At 48.4% G+C, this 21,700-nt stretch overlaps 1 protein-coding gene across 1 annotated transcript; it reads right to left on the reverse strand.

The window, feature by feature from the left end:
- Nucleotides 1–1,379: 1,379 nt before the first annotated feature.
- On the reverse strand, nt 1,380–21,249 carry rrp36 (ribosomal RNA processing 36). Its single transcript, XM_063068979.1, is given in 9 exon segments — nt 1,380–2,645; nt 2,855–2,972; nt 8,524–8,598; nt 15,191–15,295; nt 15,687–15,753; nt 16,436–16,568; nt 19,937–20,048; nt 20,051–20,389; nt 21,241–21,249. Coding segments are annotated over 9 exon segments (1,098 nt in total). The 3' UTR covers nt 1,380–2,505.
- Nucleotides 21,250–21,700: the final 451 nt, after the last annotated feature.

The raw sequence follows: 21,700 nt of genomic DNA on the forward strand, positions 1-21,700 counted from the left end.
GGGACCCAGCTACGCCTACCTCTTCGTTGGTTATGTGGAACAGACTGTGCTCCAAACCTATTCTGGTACTGTTCCCCAACTTTTCCTTCGGTACATTGACAACTACATTGGTGCTGCTTCCTGCACCCATGCTGAGCTCGTCAATTTCATCGACTTTACTTCAAACTTCCACCCAGCCCTCAAATTCACTTGGTCTATCTTGGACACTTCTCTCGCCTTTCTCAATCTCTCGGTCTCCATCTCTGGAGACAGACTGTCCACTGACATCTTCTACAAGCCCACTGACTCTCATAACTACCTTGACTATACCTCTTCCCACCCTGCCACATGTAAAAATGCCATTCCCTATTCCCAGTTCCTCCGTCTCCACCGCATCTGCTCCCAGGATGAGGCTTTCCATTCCAGGACATCTCAAATGTCCTCTTTCTTTAAGGATCGTGGTTTCCCTTCTACCGTCATCAACGATGCCCTCACCCACATCTCCTCCATTTCCCGCACTTCGGCCTTCACCCCATACTCCCGCAACCACAACAGGGACAGAGTTCCCCTTGTCCTCACCTACCACCCCCCCAGTCTCCGGATCCAGCACATTATCCTCCGCAACTTCCGCCACCTTCAACAGGACCCCACTGCTAAGCACATCCTTCCCTCTCCACTTTCCGCAGGGATCAGTCCCTCCGTGACTCCCTTATCCACACGTCCATCCCCACGGATCTTCCAGCCGGCACTTATCCCTGTAAGCGTAAGTGCTACACCTGTCCCTACACCTCCTCTCTTGCCACCATTCAGGGCCCCAAACAGTCCTTCCAGGTGAGGAAACATTTCACTTGTGAGTCTGTTGGGGTCATCTATTGCATCCGGTGCTCCCAGTGCGGCCTCCTCTGCATCAGTGAAACCCAACGCAGATTGGGGGACCGCTTTGTCGAGCACCTCCACAACAGACAGGATCTCCCGGTAGCCACCCACTTCAACTTTGCTTCCCATTCCCATTCAGATATGTCCATACATGACCTCCTCTACTGCCATAATGAGGCTAAACTCAGGTTGGAGGAGCAACACCTCATATACCGTCTAGGTAGTCTCCAGCCCCTTGGTATGAACATAGAATTCCCCAACTTCCGGTAATTCCCTCCCCCTCCCTTCCTCTATCCCTATTTCACTCTGCCCCCTCCCCCAGCTGTCTATCACCTCCCTCATGGTCCCACCTCCTTCTTCTACTATCCATTGTTTTCCTGCCTATGACGTTGATGCTTCCCCTCCCCCACCCTTTTGTCTTTCAAATTACTGGTCTTTCAACCGAACCTACAAGCATTCTTCAAATCCTTCCACCTCCTTCATTCTTCAGTCCTGACGAAAGGTTCCGGCCCGAAACGTCGACTCATTGTTTCCACTGATGCTGCCCAACCTGAGTTCATCCAGCGTGCTGTGAGTGTTGCTTTGATCACAGCATCTGCAGATTATTTTGTGTTTCTAAAGTACATGTTCAGCACAGCATTGTGGGCCAAAGGGCCTGTATTGTGCTGTAGTTTTTCTATGTTTTCTAATACATCCAGAAAAGGGGCAAACCCTCCATCCAGTTGGAGAAGGAGCCATAGATCTCAACAGTTCCATTTTAACCAAGATACCCTTCTAAGCTTGTCCCATTTGCCCACATTTGTCCCATATCCCTCTAAGCCAGGGGCCTCCAACCTGGACCCCCTACCATTAACTGAGGGGTCCCTGTTAAACTTTTCATATCCATGTACCTGTCTAGGTGTCTTTTTAAATATTGCATTGTACCTTACTCTAGGTGAAAAAGTTGACCCTCAGGTACCTACAAGTAAATCAATCACCACTCACCCTAAACCTATGTCCTTTAGTTTTGGACTCCATTTCCCAGGGGAAAAGATTGCATATTCATCCTATCTATATCTCTTATGATATTATAAACCTCTAAAAGATCACCCTATGCTTCAGTGAATAAAATTCTCAGCCGGTTCAACTTCAGGCCCTGGGGTGCTAGCAACGCCCCCCTAAATCTTCTTTGCACTCTTTCCAGCTTGATGACAGCCTTCCAAAACGGTAACCAAAAATTTTGTTTTTATTATTATCATCAGAGAGAGATTGTGAAGATGAAAAGAGACGTGGTTTGATGGGAAGCTGAACATGTGAGGAGAGACTAATGGAGGGGAGGAATGGAGGAGTCAGTTATGAAGATAACAAGTAGGGGGCCTGGTTCGGTATCTGCAGTATAATGCAATCCGTGGGTAGCACTGATTCCAACCAGTGGACGTACAGTAAATCTCTGAGTTTATACATGGAAGCTGTACAGAAGGTCAGATGCCAGGAGGGGGAAAGGGTGAATGGTGAGGCACAGTCCAACAGTAAACGCAGCGATAGATGGAACACGGTGAACAAAACAGTCCGTGACATTGGTGACGGGACCCAAGATGGGAACTGACCCACTGCAGAGCGAGGGGCAGGAAAAAGTTCCAAACAGCCACAATGGTCCGACCTGCCGCACCCTCACCGTGCTCTCGACCCAGGCAACTTGCGGCGATCCTTGGTGGCGTTCCGCTTTCTCTTCTTCTGCAGGAAGTTCTCCAGCTTGCCACTCCGCTTCAGCACCCGGTACTTGTCTGCCAGCGCCAGTGCCCGCTGCTCGGCTGAGAGAGGAAGACAGGCAGAAATCAGTCAGGTAAGTGTGGGACCACAACATGCCATGTAATTACAGAACCGCCCTCGGTGAGGGTCAGCTTCTGAAATCCAATGTCCCGGTAAGGTTTGCTGTGCAGGAACAGTCCCTTCCCTAGTGAGGCTTGGCACTTGTTTAACCCTGTGTTTAGACAAGCCTGTCACTCCCCACCACACTTACATTTCTTGAGGAAGTAGGGTTTGCTCCCCTGTTGAACCCGCTGCCTCTGTTCCTGTTTGAATTGTTTCATCCTCTCGCGCTGCTGCCGTGTGTGTTCCTGTGCCTTCTCCTGGTCCGTCTGAGAGGGAAATAGTGAGATACGTCAGCTGACTGCAACAAAACCACACCAACCTGAGCAGCGTCCTGGGTTGCTGGTTCTAATCCCCATGTGTATGGGGTGTCACGCTTAGTAGCACACACAGACAGACAGAAACACATGCAAGTTGTATACTGCAATACACAAGAAAATAGGCGCAGACTGCCAGGCCCCCAAGCCTATTGCACCATTCAATACAAGGCTGATCCAAGCTGGCTTCAATTCCTCTTCTGTGCCAGATCTCCATACCACTCCCCACCAGTTCTCCCTACTTGCTCTCCCCACACCCCCGTGCCAGATCACCATACCCCCCTGCCAGTTCTCCCTACTTGCCCTCCCCACCCTATGCCAGATCTCCATACTTGCCCTCCCCCCATGCCAGTTCTCCACCCCACCCCCACCCCATTCAACGATTGATCAAATATTTATCCATCTCAACTTTAAACAGCTCTAACAATTCAGCTTCCACCAGCCACTGGGGCAGAGAATTCCAGAGATTCATCACGCCGTGACAAGTTGTGAAGCCCCTACATTTTAATGACCAGCTCCTGATCTGGAGGTTACATGCTCTTGTTTGTGACTCTCCCACTGGTGAAAACATCCCAACATCTGTCCACACAAGATATTTGCAAATGTTGAAAATATTGAGCAACAGCCACAAAATGCTGGAGAAACTCAGCAAGTCCAGCACCTTTGAAAAAAAATGAACAGATGACTTCACCCATCCTGATGGATGGTCTCGGCCTTAAGTGGTGACTGTTCTTCCATCATTTTGTGTGTGTTGTGTGTATGCTTGAGTACACCCAGATCTCTCTGTACTTCTCTCAGTTGCAGCCCCTCTCCATTTAGTCATATCAAAGAAACAGGTCCTTCATCTGAACTCGTCTATAATAACCAAGGCACCTTCCTGAGCCATTTCCATTTGCCTGCGTTAGGCCCAAATTTCTCTAAAACTTTCCTATCCACAATCAGATTCAAATACCTTCTAAGCATTGCAATTGTACCCTGCTCTACCACTTCCTCTGGCAGCTCATTCTAATATACTCAGCATTCTCTGTATGGAAAACTTGACCCTCAGGTCCCTGTTAAATCTTTCCCCTCTCACCTTAAACCTAGGATCTCTAGGAAAAGGCTGTGACCATCCATCTTATAATGATCTCTATGAGATCACTCCCCATTCTCCTACAGCCCCCAACTAAACCCCAGAGTACAGAGGAAAATAAAAGATCTTACCTTACCACGGTTCAACCTCCTTGCCAAAACACCTCAGGACAGTTCCTCCCACAGCAGGCTTGAAGGGCCGAATGGCCTACTCCTGCACCTATTTTCTCTGTTTCTATACCATTATAGTTGCCCGTATTTAAATTGAAGGCTGTGGTTATGGTCCTCTCGTGCTCGTCCGCAAACTACATTTAGAATTCTACCATATTGTGGTCACTACCCTTAGACCTTTAACCACAAGATCCTTTATTAAACCTTCCTCTTTATATGACCACAGCCTGTTCCCAGGTAGTTTCACAATGTCTCTTACAAGGAACCTCTAGATCTCTCTATCTGCTTCTTCTGCAGTCATACCTTCCAGTCCTGGACCATTGGTGAATTTAGAGACAGCAAGCCTAATATTAGTCTAATACTGTGTCCAGGTCATTCAATCCACCTCCTCTCCCCACCCAGATGTACCGACGAGTTTGGAGCTCAAACACCAGCTCGCAACTATGAACCAAAGTTGCTCAAACAGCCAACACATGGTCACTGTTGATCATAATGACACCCACCAGCTTCCACATGGTCACTGTTGATCATAATGACACCCACCAGCTTCCACATGGTCACTGTTGATCATAATGACACCCACCAGCTTCCACATGGTCACTGTTGATCATAATGACACCCACCAGCTTCCACATGGTCACTGTTGATCATAATGACACCCACCAGCTTCCACATGCTGTAGCAGCACACTTCACTGCCCAGTCATCTGTTCTAATTAATTAAATTTACTTACTACCCAAATTACTTTATATTAGGTTTTACCATGAGGATACAGACCTTGCTCACATTAACGTGCCCTGATTTTAAACACTTGACCAATCAGAATAGGCAGAAAGAAAACAAAAGAGAAACACCAATCACTTACCCAGCTATCACGATCATGAGTGATGTGAATTCAGCAGAATTACCACCCTAAAAAAATTTGGGACCCTATCCCAGTAGAGTTCCCTCTACCCTGTCCGATCACATGCTCCAGGGGTTAGACACAAAGTGAAGCTTCCTCTGCACTGTTCCATCACACACTCCCTGGGTCAGACAGAGTGAAACTCCCTCCACCCTGTTCCATCGCACACCCCCTGGGTCAGACAGAGCGAAACTCCCTCCACCCTGTTCCATCGCACACCCCCTGGGTCAGACAGAGCGAAACTCCCTCCACACTGTTCCATCGCACACCCCCTGGGTCAGACAGAGCGAAACTCCCTCCACACTGTTCCATCGCACACCCCCTGGGTCAGACAGAGCGAAACTCCCTCCACCCTGTTCCATCGCACACCCCCTGGGTCAGACAGAGCGAAACTCCCTCCACCCTGTTCCATCGCACACCCCCTGGGTCAGACAGAGCGAAACTCCCTCCACCCTGTTCCATCGCACACCCCCTGGGTCAGACAGAGCGAAACTCCCTCCACCCTGTTCCATCGCACACCCCCTGGGTCAGACAGAGCGAAACTCCCTCCACCCTGTTCCATCGCACACCCCCTGGGTCAGACAGAGCGAAACTCCCTCCACCCTGTTCCATCGCACACCCCCTGGGTCAGACAGAGCGAAACTCCCTCCACACTGTTCCATCGCACACCCCCTGGGTCAGACAGAGCGAAACTCCCTCCACCCTGTTCCATCGCACACCCCCTGGGTCAGACAGAGCGAAACTCCCTCCACCCTGTTCCATCGCACACCCCCTGGGTCAGACAGAGCGAAACTCCCTCCACCCTGTTCCATCGCACACCCCCTGGGTCAGACAGAGCGAAACTCCCTCCACCCTGTTCCATCGCACACCCCCTGGGTCAGACAGAGCGAAACTCCCTCCACCCTGTTCCATCGCACACCCCCTGGGTCAGACAGAGCGAAACTCCCTCCACCCTGTTCCATCGCACACCCCCTGGGTCAGACAGAGCGAAACTCCCTCCACCCTGTTCCATCGCACACCCCCTGGGTCAGACAGAGCGAAACTCCCTCCACCCTGTTCCATCGCACACCCCCTGGGTCAGACAGAGCGAAACTCCCTCCACCCTGTTCCATCGCACACCCCCTGGGTCAGACAGAGCGAAACTCCCTCCACCCTGTTCCATCGCACACCCCCTGGGTCAGACAGAGCGAAACTCCCTCCACCCTGTTCCATCGCACACCCCCTGGGTCAGACAGAGCGAAACTCCCTCCACCCTGTTCCATCGCACACCCCCTGGGTCAGACAGAGCGAAACTCCCTCCACCCTGTTCCATCGCACACCCCCTGGGTCAGACAGAGCGAAACTCCCTCCACCCTGTTCCATCGCACACCCCCTGGGTCAGACAGAGCGAAACTCCCTCCACCCTGTTCCATCGCACACCCCCTGGGTCAGACAGAGCGAAACTCCCTCCACCCTGTTCCATCGCACACCCCCTGGGTCAGACAGAGCGAAACTCCCTCCACCCTGTTCCATCGCACACCCCCTGGGTCAGACAGAGCGAAACTCCCTCCACCCTGTTCCATCGCACACCCCCTGGGTCAGACAGAGCGAAACTCCCTCCACCCTGTTCCATCGCACACCCCCTGGGTCAGACAGAGCGAAACTCCCTCCACCCTGTTCCATCGCACACCCCCTGGGTCAGACAGAGCGAAACTCCCTCCACCCTGTTCCATCGCACACCCCCTGGGTCAGACAGAGCGAAACTCCCTCCACCCTGTTCCATCGCACACCCCCTGGGTCAGACAGAGCGAAACTCCCTCCACCCTGTTCCATCGCACACCCCCTGGGTCAGACAGAGCGAAACTCCCTCCACCCTGTTCCATCGCACACCCCCTGGGTCAGACAGAGCGAAACTCCCTCCACCCTGTTCCATCGCACACCCCCTGGGTCAGACAGAGCGAAACTCCCTCCACACTGTTCCATCGCACACCCCCTGGGTCAGACAGAGCGAAACTCCCTCCACACTGTTCCATCGCACACCCCCTGGGTCAGACAGAGCGAAACTCCCTCCACACTGTTCCATCGCACACCCCCTGGGTCAGACAGAGCGAAACTCCCTCCACACTGTTCCATCGCACACCCCCTGGGTCAGACAGAGCGAAACTCCCTCCACACTGTTCCATCGCACACCCCCTGGGTCAGACAGAGCGAAACTCCCTCCACACTGTTCCATCGCACACCCCCTGGGTCAGACAGAGCGAAACTCCCTCCACACTGTTCCATCGCACACCCCCTGGGTCAGACAGAGCGAAACTCCCTCCACACTGTTCCATCGCACACCCCCTGGGTCAGACAGAGCGAAACTCCCTCCACACTGTTCCATCGCACACCCCCTGGGTCAGACAGAGCGAAACTCCCTCCACACTGTTCCATCGCACACCCCCTGGGTCAGACAGAGCGAAACTCCCTCCACACTGTTCCATCGCACACCCCCTGGGTCAGACAGAGCGAAACTCCCTCCACACTGTTCCATCGCACACCCCCTGGGTCAGACAGAGCGAAACTCCCTCCACACTGTTCCATCGCACACCCCCTGGGTCAGACAGAGCGAAACTCCCTCCACACTGTTCCATCGCACACCCCCTGGGTCAGACAGAGCGAAACTCCCTCCACACTGTTCCATCGCACACCCCCTGGGTCAGACAGAGCGAAACTCCCTCCACACTGTTCCATCGCACACCCCCTGGGTCAGACAGAGCGAAACTCCCTCCACACTGTTCCATCGCACACCCCCTGGGTCAGACAGAGAGAAACTCCCTCCACACTGTTCCATCGCACACCCCCTGGGTCAGACAGAGAGAAACTCCCTCCAAAATGTTCCATCGCACACCCCCTGGGTCAGACAGAGCGAAACTCCCTCCACACTGTTCCATCGCACACCCCCTGGGTCAGACAGAGCGAAACTCCCTCCACACTGTTCCATCGCACACCCCCTGGGTCAGACAGAGAGAAAGTCCCTCCACACTGTTCCATCGCACAGTCCCTGGGTCAGACAGAGTGAAACTCCCTCCACACTGTTCCATCGCACAGTCCCTGGGTCAGACAGAGTGAAACTCCCTCCACACTGTTCCATCGTACACTCCCTGGGTCAGACAGAGTGAAACTCCCTCCACACTGTTCCATCACACACTCCCTGGGTCAGACAGTGCTACCTGACTGTAAAACAGTGGTGAATGAGGACCATGCCAGTTGAAAGGATCTTTTCTGGATATCAGCAGTAAAATCCAGGTCATCTCAGCTCCCCATGGTAAAGTTTAGTATGCTCCCTTTGTACTGCCGGCCCCAGTCTCGAACAAGCATGCCCACCCTTTCACTTACCATCCTCTGTAACACATACTCGAGCTGCTTCCTGCTTTTTTCCTTCTTCACTTTCCGTAGCTTCCGCTTAATGATCTGCAGAGAAGATGAGAGGGTCTGAAGTCAGACATACAACTTCAAGCTTTTCTGCCTTGCAACTCCCTCCACATGTTCCCCCATCCCATCCCTACACAGTGCGATATGCACCTCCCACCAATTCACTCGGTGCCTTCTACCCAGCTCACGCGTGGCACAGCTAAAACAGCTGCTGCCTCACAGCCCCAGAAATCCAGCTGGATCACAACCTCAGTTGTCGTCAGAGTGGAGGTTGCACATTCTTCCTGTGACCATGTGGGCTTCCTATATTTCCTCCCAACCCAAATATATGCAGATTCAGCAGACTAACTGGCTGCTCTAAAACAAAACCTAGTGTGTGTGTGGGAAAAATTAAATTAGGAGTTTGGAATACTTGTATTAAGATGTACAAGTCATTGATAAGGTCAACTTTGGAGTATTATGTGGCGTTTTGGTCACCTACCTAAATGAAAGATATCAGTAAGTTTGAAAGAGTACAAGGAAAATTACAAGGATGTTGCCAGGACTTGAGGATCTGAGTTATAGGGTTTTTTTTTACCCCTTGGAGTATAGAAAGATAAGGGAGATCTGATTGAAATTATGAGGAGCATAGATAGAGCAAATGCAAGCAGCATGAGAGTCTAGAACTAAAGGGTCATAGGTTAAGAATGAAGGATGTAATACTTAAGGAAAACCTCTTCATTCAAAAGGTAGTGCAAGTGTGGAATGAACCGTTAGTGGAAGTGGTAGATGCAGGCTCGATTGCAACATTGAAGAGAAGTTTGGATAAGTACATGGATGGGAGGGGTATGGATGCCCGTGGTCCAGGTGCAGGTTGATGGGAGGCAGAGTAACAGTGGGGCACAGACCAGAGGGGCCAAAGGGCCTGTTTCTGTGCTGTAGTGTCCTCTGACTGATTCCCTTGGACTCTGACAAAAAGGGGTCATTTGCAGGTGTCCCTGAAGAAGATACAGAAGGAGACATATGGACAAATCACAGAGAACAAAAGAGCAGCAGGGTTCCATTAGTAGGGGATTTCTACTTCCCTATTAACTGGATTTGCTTTTAGTGAAGGTCAAAGAGGGACCAGAATTATCTAAGTATGTTTAGGAGAGTTTTTGTGGTAAAGGGCAAGGATGGTCTAGAAATTCAGGCCCTGAATTGGGGTGGCGGGTGGAGGCTGCCCTCTATGTTAAAAAATCATAGACTGCAGAAAACAGGCCATTTCAGTCCATCTTGTCCATGGCCAATGATTTACATTAAATCCACTTGCCTGCATTAGACCCATACCAGTCTATGCCTTTCCTATCCATGTCACTGTCCAACACCTTTTAAATGCTGTAACTGAATCCATCTCCACACCTCTACTGGCAGCTCACTATGTGAAAATCTTTACCCCTCAGATCTCTTCTAAATTTCTCCCCTCTCACCTTCAAACTGTGCCCTCTAGCTCTAAACTCCCCACCCAAGGAAAAAGATTCTGATTATCTAATTCCCTCAAAAGGTTGCCCCTCAGTCTCATACACTCTAGTCAGAATAAACCCAGTCTACCCAATCTCTCCTTATAAATGGGTCTACTGCTGATTGCCATCATTAAAGATTTGGATGAGAATCTGGGTGGCATGATTCGCAAGTTTGGAAATGACACTAACATTGGTGGCATGGTAGATAGTGAAGATTGTTTAAGGTAGATTGTGTAGGATATAGATCAACTGGGAAAGCGACAAAGGAATTGCAGATGGACTTTAACACAGACAAGTTCAAAGGGATGCACTTTGGGAAGTTAGGACTTTCACAGTAATAACAGGACTCTGGAGAGCATCGTACAACAGAGTCTCAGGGATACAAATACATAGTTCGCTCAAAGCAGACACAGATAGACAAGTTGGTGAAGTAGGCATATGCCACACTTGCCTTCACTGGATGAGGGCATGAAGTACAGGAGTTGGGATGTCAAGTGACTGTTGTACAAGATGTTGGTGAGACCACACTCTAGTACTGAGTGCTGTTCTGCTCATCATACTATAGAAAGGACATTATTAAGCTAGAGAGGATGCAGAAAAGGTTCACCAGAATGCTTCCAGAGTCTGGGCTGGGAAGTTAATTAAAAAATAAGGAGGGTCAGCAAGAGAGCACAAATTATCACCGAGGACAAGATCCAAGAAAAATACCAATACATTTTCCAAAGTGTATCTAGAACCAGAGGTAATCAGACAAAGAATAGAGCCCATTAGAGATCAAACAATAGAGGACAATTTTTTAAGGTGAGAAGGGGAAAGTTTAAGGAAATTGCATGGGGCAATTTTTTTTTTTTTTAAGTGGTAGATGCCTGGAACATGCTGCCAGGGGAGTTGGAAGCTGATGTGTTCCTTTGCTAAACTGTGTTAAAATGACAATCTGTCCATGGAGCAAGGACATGGGTAAGGTCTGAAATTAATACTTCTTATCTGCCCTCAATGAGAAAGACATTACAGTTTTCAGATAAAGGACTGTAACATTCTGGAAATACGTTATCATTGCAGAATTAAAAGATGGATAAATCCCCAGGGTTTAATGTAATATATTCCTTGCTGCTGTGGGAGGCAAGGGAGGAGATTGCTGGGATCCTGACAGAGATTTACATCTTCACTGGCTACAGGTGAGGCACCAGATGACAGGAGGGCAGCAAAGGTAGTTCCTTCAGAGAAGAGCAGCAGAGATCAGCAAGGAAGCTCCAGACCTGCAAGTCTAATGCCAGTGATTGGGAAGTTAAAGGAAATCATTCTTAAGGATCGGATTAGCCCACACTTGGAGAGATGGGATTAGCAGGGGGAGGTCCTTGTGGATCAATCTGACTGTATTTTTGCCATCCCCCACGTGCTACAACTACGTCCTTTATAGGTTTTGACTTTCCCATGGCGCGGAGAAACTGTTACTCTCACCTTACAGGATATAGAACAGTACATCATAGCAACAGACCCTTTGGCCCACAATGTTGTACAGAACCAATTAAATTAGTAATCAAATGGGCAATTAAACTAATTCCTTTCACCTGCACAATACCCATATAGTTTCATTTCCCTCATTTTTATTTGCCTATCTAAATATCCCTTATAAATCCCAAATATACCTACATCTATTGCCACCTTGAGCAGTGCATTTACACATTCTCTGCGTTAAAAAAACACTTGCCCCTCACATCTCCTTTGAACTTGCTCCCTCTCACCTTAAATGCACACCCTCTGGTATTAGACATTTGAACCTTGGGAGAGATACCCTCGGCCTACTCTATCTATATTTTGTTAATGTTATTGCTCATTCTCCTACATTTCCAAGAATAAAGACCAAACCTGATCAACCTCTCCCTGTAACTTTTCATTACTCAACAGTTTAACAAAGTATTTTCTAATACTAGGGTGACCAAAACCGTACACAGCACTCCAAGTGCAACTTCACCAACGACTTACACAACTGCAACACAATGCCCTATATTCAACACCCTGATGTCCTATATTCAATGACTGATATGGCCAATAAGTTTGCAGATGACGTGAAAGTTGGTGGTGCTGTTAACTTTGAGGGTAGTCAAGGTTGCAGGATACGATTGATGAGGTGAACATAGTAACCGCAGATGATGCATTTATGAGGCCCAAGGATAGGACGTACACAATGGATAGTGGGGCTCTAGGGAATATTATGGAACGTCAGTGTACATGTCCAAACATTCCCACCTTGGTGAATAAGGCGAAGGTGACATGCAGGATACTTGAATAGGAAGGTAGGGATGTTCTGGCAGAACTTTATAAAAGATTGGTGGGGAATAGCTGGAATATTGCGACAGCACAGACAATAACATTTGATTTGATTACAGAGACATTGTCACAGTGCCAAGGGCTGGATGCTCAATATTCTAGAAAAACATGCCAAAAGTGAAAGGAGGCAGGGTATATGAGCAGCATTGAACTGTGATAAAGAGGCTGTAAAGTAGAATTGCTTTGTCTTGCAACCATGAGTAGCAGATGAATGACAACATAGCTGGAACTACTGTGCGGGCCCTGAAAATGTGAACTCCAAATGGGAGGGAGCATGAATGAGGAAATGCCTAGGGCGCATCTAAAAGAAACTGCAGTTGTCATGGGAGATTGCAATCTACGTGATAATTGGACAAACCAAACTATTGTCAAAGATTTTGTGGAGTGTACCATGGATTGCTTCTTAAAACTGTATGAAATAGAACCTACCAGAAAACAAGCTATTTTAGATTTGGTCAGGAATAATGAGGAAGAGTTAAAGAGATCTTGTGGTTAAAGAGGCTACTGACCATAATAATGATAGAATTCCAGGTGCATTTGAGTGTGAAAGCCACAGGATTAAAACTACTGATTGCAATTTAAAAAAAGACAATATAAAGGTGGAGTTGTCCAAGATGGGAAAATAAGCTGAGACACAAAACCAAAGGAACACAAATGGCAGATATTCAAACAGCTGATCTGTAACACTCAGCAGGAATTTCTCAGTTAGAAAGAGGATCCCATGAGAATTAATCTGTGGTTAGCAGAGGAGGACAAAGGAAATATTGAATTGAAAAGTAGGTCAGACAAGGCGTCAACAGCTGGTGGCAAGGCAGAGGACTGGGAGGATTTAGGATTTCATAGTGAAGGATTAAAAAGCTCAAAAGGAAGAAAAAAATGATTTTGAGAAAAAAAATTGTGTGTAATATCAAATCAGACAGAGTTTCCATGTATAGCTAAGCAGCAAGCAACTACGTGTCTGTCTGCTATAGAAAACAAAGCTGGTGAATTCCTAACAAGAAGCAAATGGCAGATATGTTAAATAAACTTTTTGCATCAATCTTCATGGCGAAGAACTGAAACTACCCCATCATAACAGATGGACTGATTTCTAACAGAGGGGAACTTGTAAAGATCCCAACCACAAGGGACAGAGTATTAGAGAAACTCATGGATGTAAAGGTGGATAAGTCACCAGGACCCAGAGGTCTGTAGACAGGAGTTTGAAAAGATGTGACTGCAGGGAGAGCGGACTGGATGGATGAAATTCTACAAAACTCACTAATTTCTAGGAGGTACAGAAAATGGGAAATTAGTCAATGTTCAAAAAGGGAGAATGACAAAAGGTGGGAAACTACAGGCCAGTTAAAGAACTAACTAGCAAAGTGCTATAGATGGCAATCAAAGAGGAAATAACCAAACAATTAGAAAAGCTAACTATAATCAAACCCTGTTAATGCTCTATAAAACGTAAATCATGAGTGACAAATTGAGTTGAATATTTGAGGATGGGACAAGGAGAGTTGAAAGAGTTGAACTTGTAGAGGTATTGTAATTAACTTCCAAAAGGCACTTAATAGTATGCCATAGAAACTGGCGCATAAATTAAGAGGCCAAGGTATTGTGTTAGCATGGTTTGAAAACTGGTTGGGACGTTGTTGGAACAAATGGATCGTTTTCAGGCTGCAGGGATGTAGCTGGTGGAGTACCACAAGAATTGTTTCCTGGCCTGTAATGGTTTATTACCAGAGAAGGGAACAAAATACAAGTTTTCCAAACTTGCTGATGATATGGAAGCTAGTGGAAAAACATGTTGTGATAAAGGCATAGTGATTTTGAAAGAGGATATGGAGACAGTGAAAACCTGGCAAATTGAGTTTAATGTGGGGAAATGTGAGGACATGCACTCCAGTCAGAGAAATCAAAAGACCTATTATCTAAATAGGGAGAGACTGCAAGTGAGTGGCTCAGACAGATCTAGATGTTCTAGTGCATGAATCACAAAAAGTTAGAAAACATACCCAATAGAGTTAAGAAGGTAAATGACGTGTTTGACCTTATTGTAAAGGGTTTGGAGTTTAAACATAGGGAGGTTTTGAAACAATTGTGTTGGAGGCCACATCTGATATACTGGGCATAGTTTTGGTCCCCTCACATAAAAAATATTCAGGTTGAGTAGCCCTTATCCAAGATGCTTGGGGCCAGAAGTGTTTTGGATTTTGGAACATATAATGAGACAGCTTGAGATCACCATCATTTCTGACTCTTAATTTTTGTGCTACTGGTAAGCAGTCTTTGTCTTTCACTTGTTCATTACTTGTACTGTATGTACTAAACAGTAAAAATTATTACATACCATTAATGTAATGAAATTACGTGTGCAGGGTAACAAGAGCAGCATGGGGTGAATACCTGAATCAGCTGTTGAACAGCAACAAACAATGGCAGCTTTCAGTCTCCACCTACGAAGTCAAAAGTTTACACCAACACTATTTGTATTCTACGCAGGGTATAAAAACAACCAGCATTGTAGACTTGTTCTGGTGTTAGATTTTCATCAGTGATGAGTATTTGTCTGCTGCTTCATGATCAGCAGATGTGTTATCACCACAAGTCTTTTAAAGTGTCAAGCCGTGCCTTTTCTTAAATTTCTGCCAACAGTCTGCTGAGTATTCATAATTACCTTCAACTTTCAGTTTGTTATGATAGAGTTGGCTTGTTTTATATTCAGCATACTGTTAAGAGACCTATGTTTCACTCCAGTGATGACAAATCCATTCTTTTGCCCCCTACTCCCCAACACTGCATGTCCTTCCAATGAGAGATCTCCCAGCCTCACTCACCTCTTTCTCTTTACTCCGGACCTCGGTGAGGAAGGCATAGGTTTTGTCAAAGATCTCGGGGTTGTAGTCACCAGACAGATCATCAAATCGGGGATCCCTCACCACCTGCCAATGGCAAAAGGCTCAACATGAGGATTCACACTCCCCTCCGCTCCACAAACACCCTCCCATCCTGGAATCAAAGCTGCCAGAAACACTGGGGAGGGGTGTCTCCCAAAATCATCGACAACCTGTTGACACCTGGCCGCTACCCTCCCCAGCTGGACCTCCATCTGCCCCTGAACTACCCCTACTGTTGAATGACAATCAGCCCCTGGAGACTGCACTACCTACCCGGCCCCAAAACTAACATTCCTACTGCTAGGATATACTGTACATAGAAATGGGGCACAGATCTGCTGGGCAGAAGGTGCCAGGAAACACTTTTCCAGCTGCAGCAGTGGGGCTCCACTCTCCCCACCTCACAACAACACATCACCTCCCAGTTCCTACTCACCCTCTTCTTCATAGTGGCTGGCCTCCTCAGGAATGGCACTGGCTGCTTCGACGACATCTCCAGGGGCCTGGGAGGGACAGACGGGTCAGTAAGAGGCAGCAGTGACATGGCACAGAAATGAGTCTTTGGCCCACAAGTACATGTCACTCGTCAGATATCTAACCTGTACTAATCACATCCACTGGTATTTGGTCTACACCCTATAGTGCCTTGCCTCATCCAGATGCTTCTTCAATACTGTAAGAGCCTCTGCCTCCAGCGCCCCTCAGAGAGTGCACTTCACATTCCAACTTCCCTCTGGGGGAAAAAAAAATCCCCTCGAACCCCTTACTTAGCTAAAACATATGCCATCTGGTTTGAAATACCTCTGTCATGGGGAAAGGTTTCTTCCAATCTAGGAACCTCATAACTTTCTACACGTCCATCAGGTCCCCTCTTAGCCTCCTCCACTGCAGAGAAAAACAGATCCAACCTCTCCAATCCCTCCCGAAATGTTCTATTTAAGGCAAAGCCCTGGTGAATCGCCTCTGCACCCTCACCCAATCACATCCTTCCTGTGGCGTGTGGCCAGAACCACACAATACTCTAGTTGTGGTCGAACCAATGCTTTTAATGGTTGCTCCAAGACCTCCCTGCTCCCATATTCTGTTCTCCAGCCAAGGAAGGCAGGTATCCCATATCCCGGTGTGCCTGTGCTTCATCGTACACCCGTGTGTACCTGGAGTGGAGGTCTGCTCCGCGTCACTCACCCATCCTTCTGGGAACACTTCTGCTGTTGCTTGTGCTGCTCCTTCCCCGAGTCGCACACTATCTGATTGTACACCTTCAGCCCAACCTTACTCTGCAGCTCCTGCAACTCCTCGAAGGAGAGGGTGGAAAGCTCTGCAATGGAAAGGAAGGACACAGGAAATGAGGCTGGGTAGATACGGGCACCTGTCCTCCTGTCCTCTCTGTGCTGTGGCCTCAAGTACAGGGGGGAAATCACAAACTGGAGATGCCTGATCACATTGATCCCAGGACCAGTGCGTCTCCTACTGTGCTGCTACCAACTGGTGGGGAAAGACAACAAGAGCAAGCAGGATGGGTTGAGACCAGCCAACCCTTCAAATCCACTCCTCCAATCAGATCACTGATGTTCTACTTCTGAACCGTCTTCCATCAGCATCCCCCACATTGGAAAAAGTCCCTGGCTGTACACTGATCCAGGAAATACAAGGCACAGAATCCACTGTGGTTCTTGAACAAACGAGCAAAGTCCTAATCACTAATGTAGCAAAACTATGACCACTTTACTAAACATGGACCTTGTTGATTTTGTTCCAAGTGTGTATATTGTATGTTCATTTCTTGTTTTCCCTGTGAATGCTGCTTACATGATGTTATGTCCCAGTGATGGTGCAGGGAGTAAGTTTTCATTACACCTGTGCTAGTGCAGGTGACAATAAACTCAACTTTGAATTACAAACAAGAGAAAATCTGCAGATGTTGTTAATCCAAGTAGCACACAAAATGCTGGAGGAACTCAGCAGGCCAGATACCAGACAGCATCAATGGAAAAGAGTAAATGGCCGACTTCTTCGGGACAAGGGTCTCGGCCTCAACTGTACTCTTTTCCACACATGCTGCCTGGCCTGCTGAGTTTCTCCAGCATTTTGAGTGTATTACTTTTACTCTGAATTGTTAGTTTGGATTCAAAATCTGCTTGCCTATAGAAAACAGAGTAGTGGTGGAGGGGTCTTATTCTAGCTGGAAGTCTGTGATCAGTGGTATTCCACAGGGATCAATGTTGTGGTCTCTGCTGATTGCCACATGTATACAAGCTTGCATGAAAATGCAGATGGATAGGCTAGTAAGCTTGCAGACAACACACAGACAGCATGGGGGCTATCAAAGCATATAGATCAGTTACAGATATTTGTGGGGGAAAATGGCAGATGGAGTTTAATTCAAGCACATGTAAGGTACTGCACTTAGGGGAGGACAGTGTAAAGGGGAAGTGTACAGTTAATGGCAGAGCCCTCAGCAATATTGACGTAAACAGGGATCTTAGGGGTCTTAGTCCATACTCCCTGAAAGAGGCAATGTAAATAGATGGTGTGGAAAAAGGCAACATATGGAACACCAGCTTTCATGAGTCAGGCTATTGTGTATAAAACGTCATAAGTTATGCTGCAGCTGTACAAAAACATTAGTCAGATGGAGAATATGGAGACTTTGGAGAAGGTGCAGAAGTGGTTCACCAAGTAGCTGCCAGATCACAGGGAGATTGGATAAAATGGGGCTGTTTTCTCTGGAGCATCAGAGGTTGGAGGGAGAAACAGGCAGAATACATCCCCAGTGTAGTAACATCATGTACTAGAAGACATGCCGTACACCTCAGGTGAGAGCTGGCAAGTTCAAAGGAGAAATACAAGGCGATTTATTTTTACAGAGAAATGCACTGCCAGAAGAGGTGATGGAATCAGATATGGCGGAGGGGGAACACATGGATCATACAGGTAGAGAGATATGCATTAATTTGGCAATTTCTTCAGTGCAAACATAGTGGCCCGAAAGGCCCGTTCCTATGCAGTTCAGTTTTGTTCTCTGATCCACCGAGTAGTCCCTGATCTTTCTCCCCGCCCCACCTCACGACACTGAACTCCGAGCAACACACTCAGAACGCTAACAACAGCAATTCTGCAGTTGCTGGAAATTCAAGCAACACACATCAAAGTTACTGGTGAACGCAGCAGACCAGGCAGCATCTCCAGGAAGAGGTACAGTCGATGTTTCAGGCTGAGACCCTTCGTCAGGACTAACTGAAGGAAGAGATAGTAAGAGATTTGAAAGTGGGAGGGGGAGGGGGAGATCCAAAATGATAGGAGAAGACAGGAGGGGGAGGGATGGAGCCAGGAGCTGGACAGGTGATTGGCAGGGGGGGGGAGAGAGAGGGGGGGAGAGAGAGGGGGGGAGAGAGAGGGGGGGAGAGAGAGGGGGGAGAGAGAGGGGGGGAGAGAGAGGGGGGGAGAGAGAGAATGAATGTGTGTATATAAATAAATAACAGATGGGGTACGAGGGGGAGATGGGGCATTAGCGGAAGTTTGAGAAGTCAATGTTCATGCCATCAGGTTGGAGGCTACCCAGACGGAATATAAGGTGTTGTTCCTCCAACCTGAGTGTGGCTTCATCTTTACAGTAGAGGAGGCTGTGGATAGACATGACAGAATGGGAATGGGATGTGGAATTAAAATGTGTGGCCACTGGGAGATCCTGCTTTCTCTGGCGGACAGAGCGTAGGTGTTCAGCAAAACGATCTCCCAGTCTGCGTTGGGTCTCGCCAATATATAGAAGGCCACATCGGGAGCACCGGACGCAGTATATCACCCCAGCCGACTCAGAGGTGAAGTGTTGCCTCACCTGGAAGGACTGTCTGGGGCCCTGAATGGTGGTAAGGGAGGAAGTGTAAGGGCATGTGTAGCACTTGTTCCGCTTACAAGAATAAGTGCCAGGAGGGAGATCAGTGGGGAGGGATGGGGGGGGGGACGAATGGACAAGGGAGTTGCGTAGGGAGCGATCCCTGCGGAATGCAGAGAAGGGGGGGGGGGGAGGGAAAGATATGCTTAGTGGTGGGATCCCGTTGGAGGTGGCGGAAGTTATGGAGAATAATATGTTGGACCCGGAGGCTGGTGGGGTGGTAGGTGAGGACCAGGGGAACCCTATTCCTAGTGGCGTGGCGGGAGGATGGAGTGAGAGCAGATGTACATGAAATGGAGGAGATGCGTTTAAGAGCAGAGTTGATAGTGGAGGAAGGGAAGCCCCTTTCTTTAAAAAAGGAGGACATCTCCCTCGTCCTAGAATGAAAAGCCTCATCCTGAGAGCAGATGCGGCGGAGACGGAGGAATTGCGAGAAGGGGATGGCAAGAGACAGGGTGAGAAGAGGAATAGTCCAGATAGCTGTGAGAGTCAGTAGGCTTATAGTAGACATCAGTGGATAAGCTGTCTCCAGAGACAGAGACAGAAAGATCTAGAAAGGGGAGGGAGGTGTCGGAAATGGACCAGGTAAACTAGAGGGCAGGATGAAAGTTGGAGGCAAAGTTAATGAAGTCAACGAGCTCAGCATGCGGGCAGGAAGCAGCGCCGATGTGGAGCACTCCTCCCTCTCCACCCGAGAGACCGGCGTCCCGCTCCCGACGACGCACAGTATCCTTCGGGTGCCGGGAGGCGGACACGGGCCCCGAGGAGGAGAGCCTTGTCTCAGGACTACTTACCCTCCCGCACCGAGCAGCCGCCATCCATCCTCACCAGCCTGTCGGAACCGGAAATACGTAACGCTGTCATCAGAGGGCCCAATCGCAGCTCAAAAACACCCAAAGCCACGAGGGGGCCCTAGTAACCAGGATCTGAGTGATTAGGCCCTAGCAACCAAGAGCCACGTGTTAGTCCCTAGCAACCGCTATGTGAGAGCATCCTGACAACCAAGAACCACGTGAGTGGGTCTTAGCAACCCGGGGAGCCGGGTGTAGACCGTCCGGCTGAAGCTTGTGAGCCTGAAGTTTGCCGGTTCCAAGTCGTGCTGTTCTCTCGCCTCTCCACCCTTCATATCCCTGGGCACCGGCTCCCTGCCACTCGGATATGTCCGAGAGCTCGGTCTGCCCCGTCAGCGGGTTGCTGAGCTTGTGCCGGTCGTGTGGCTGCTGCCAGAGAGTCGAGGGTGGTGTGGCCTGGCGTCCAAGCCGGAGTGGGTGCTGTCCTCTGGTGTTCGCTTAGCTGAAGGCAAGCCGTGTTGTGTTGGACTGCTGTAACATTCATGGGTGCGGAGTTTGGGCTATATTTATTTTCAGTGACTATGTTTTCTTGCTGTCTTAGCCTTGTGCTGTGTATGACTGTTGGTACAATGTTTTGCACCTGGGCCCCGGAGTAACGCTGTCTCGTTTGGTTGTATTCAGATTGAATAATTGAGCGGACTTGATGGGCCACATGGCCTAATTCTGCTCCAATATCTTAGAGAGCTGATTGAAACATCCCTATGCATATCAGTAAATTGAAGACAGCTGGATTGACTTTGGGAAGTTATGGTTTAACGGAGAAAGGTGTTGTTGATTTAAAATGTCACCCATGATCCTACAGAATGGTGGGACAGGCACGAAGGTCTTTACCTACTTGTACCCTCTGAAATCTTCACACTCTTCTCTTTCCAGCTTCTTGATCTTTCCAAAGTACAATACTGCTGTAGCCACAGGTTGCTCCCTGTGCCCAAATTCTCACAACCCCCACCCTGACCCTCACAGCCTTTCCCACACCACCCTCCCTCCCTCCCACCCACCCACCCAACATACAGAACCCTCTCACCACTGCCTCAGAACCCTCTACCTGCCATAATCATTCTTCTCCCCGCTTTACCTCATGGGGGGGAGGGGAGAATGCAAAAGCTTAAAAATATTATGCTCAAGGACAGTTTCTGTCCCACTGTTATCGGACTCTTGAATGATAGAGGTGAGCTCTTGATCTCTCAGTCTTCCTCGTCACGGCCCTCGCACCTGATGTGTCTACCTGCGCTGCACTTTCTCTGTACCTGTGACATTGTACATAGTTTGCTCATAGAAACTGGAGGGTAGTGGTCAGTGGGACTTGTTCTGGCTTGAGGACCATGACCAATAGTGTTTCACAGTGATCTCTACTGGGACTTGGATGGAAGGGTAGATGGGTGGATTAGTAAGTTCTCAGAGGATACAAAGATTGGTGCTAAAGGAAACAGTACAATATAGATCAGTTGCAAAAATCAGCATAGAAATGGCAGAATAAGTTTAATCTGCCTGAATGGGAGTTGTTCCACGTTGGCAGATCAAATGTAAAGGGGCAGAGGACCTCAACAGTACAAGAGGGATCTTGGGATCCAAGCCCATTCATTGAAAGTGGCTGCACAGTTGGATAAAGTAGTAAAGGCAGCAGCTTCCAACCTTGGTTTTATGCCATGGACCAATACCAATTAAACAAGTGGACCAAAGGTTGGGAACCCTGGCATATTGCTTGCT

This window comes from Mobula hypostoma, chromosome 2 (genome assembly GCF_963921235.1).
Source record: "Mobula hypostoma chromosome 2, sMobHyp1.1, whole genome shotgun sequence".
Classification (NCBI taxonomy): Eukaryota; Metazoa; Chordata; class Chondrichthyes; order Myliobatiformes; family Myliobatidae; genus Mobula; species Mobula hypostoma.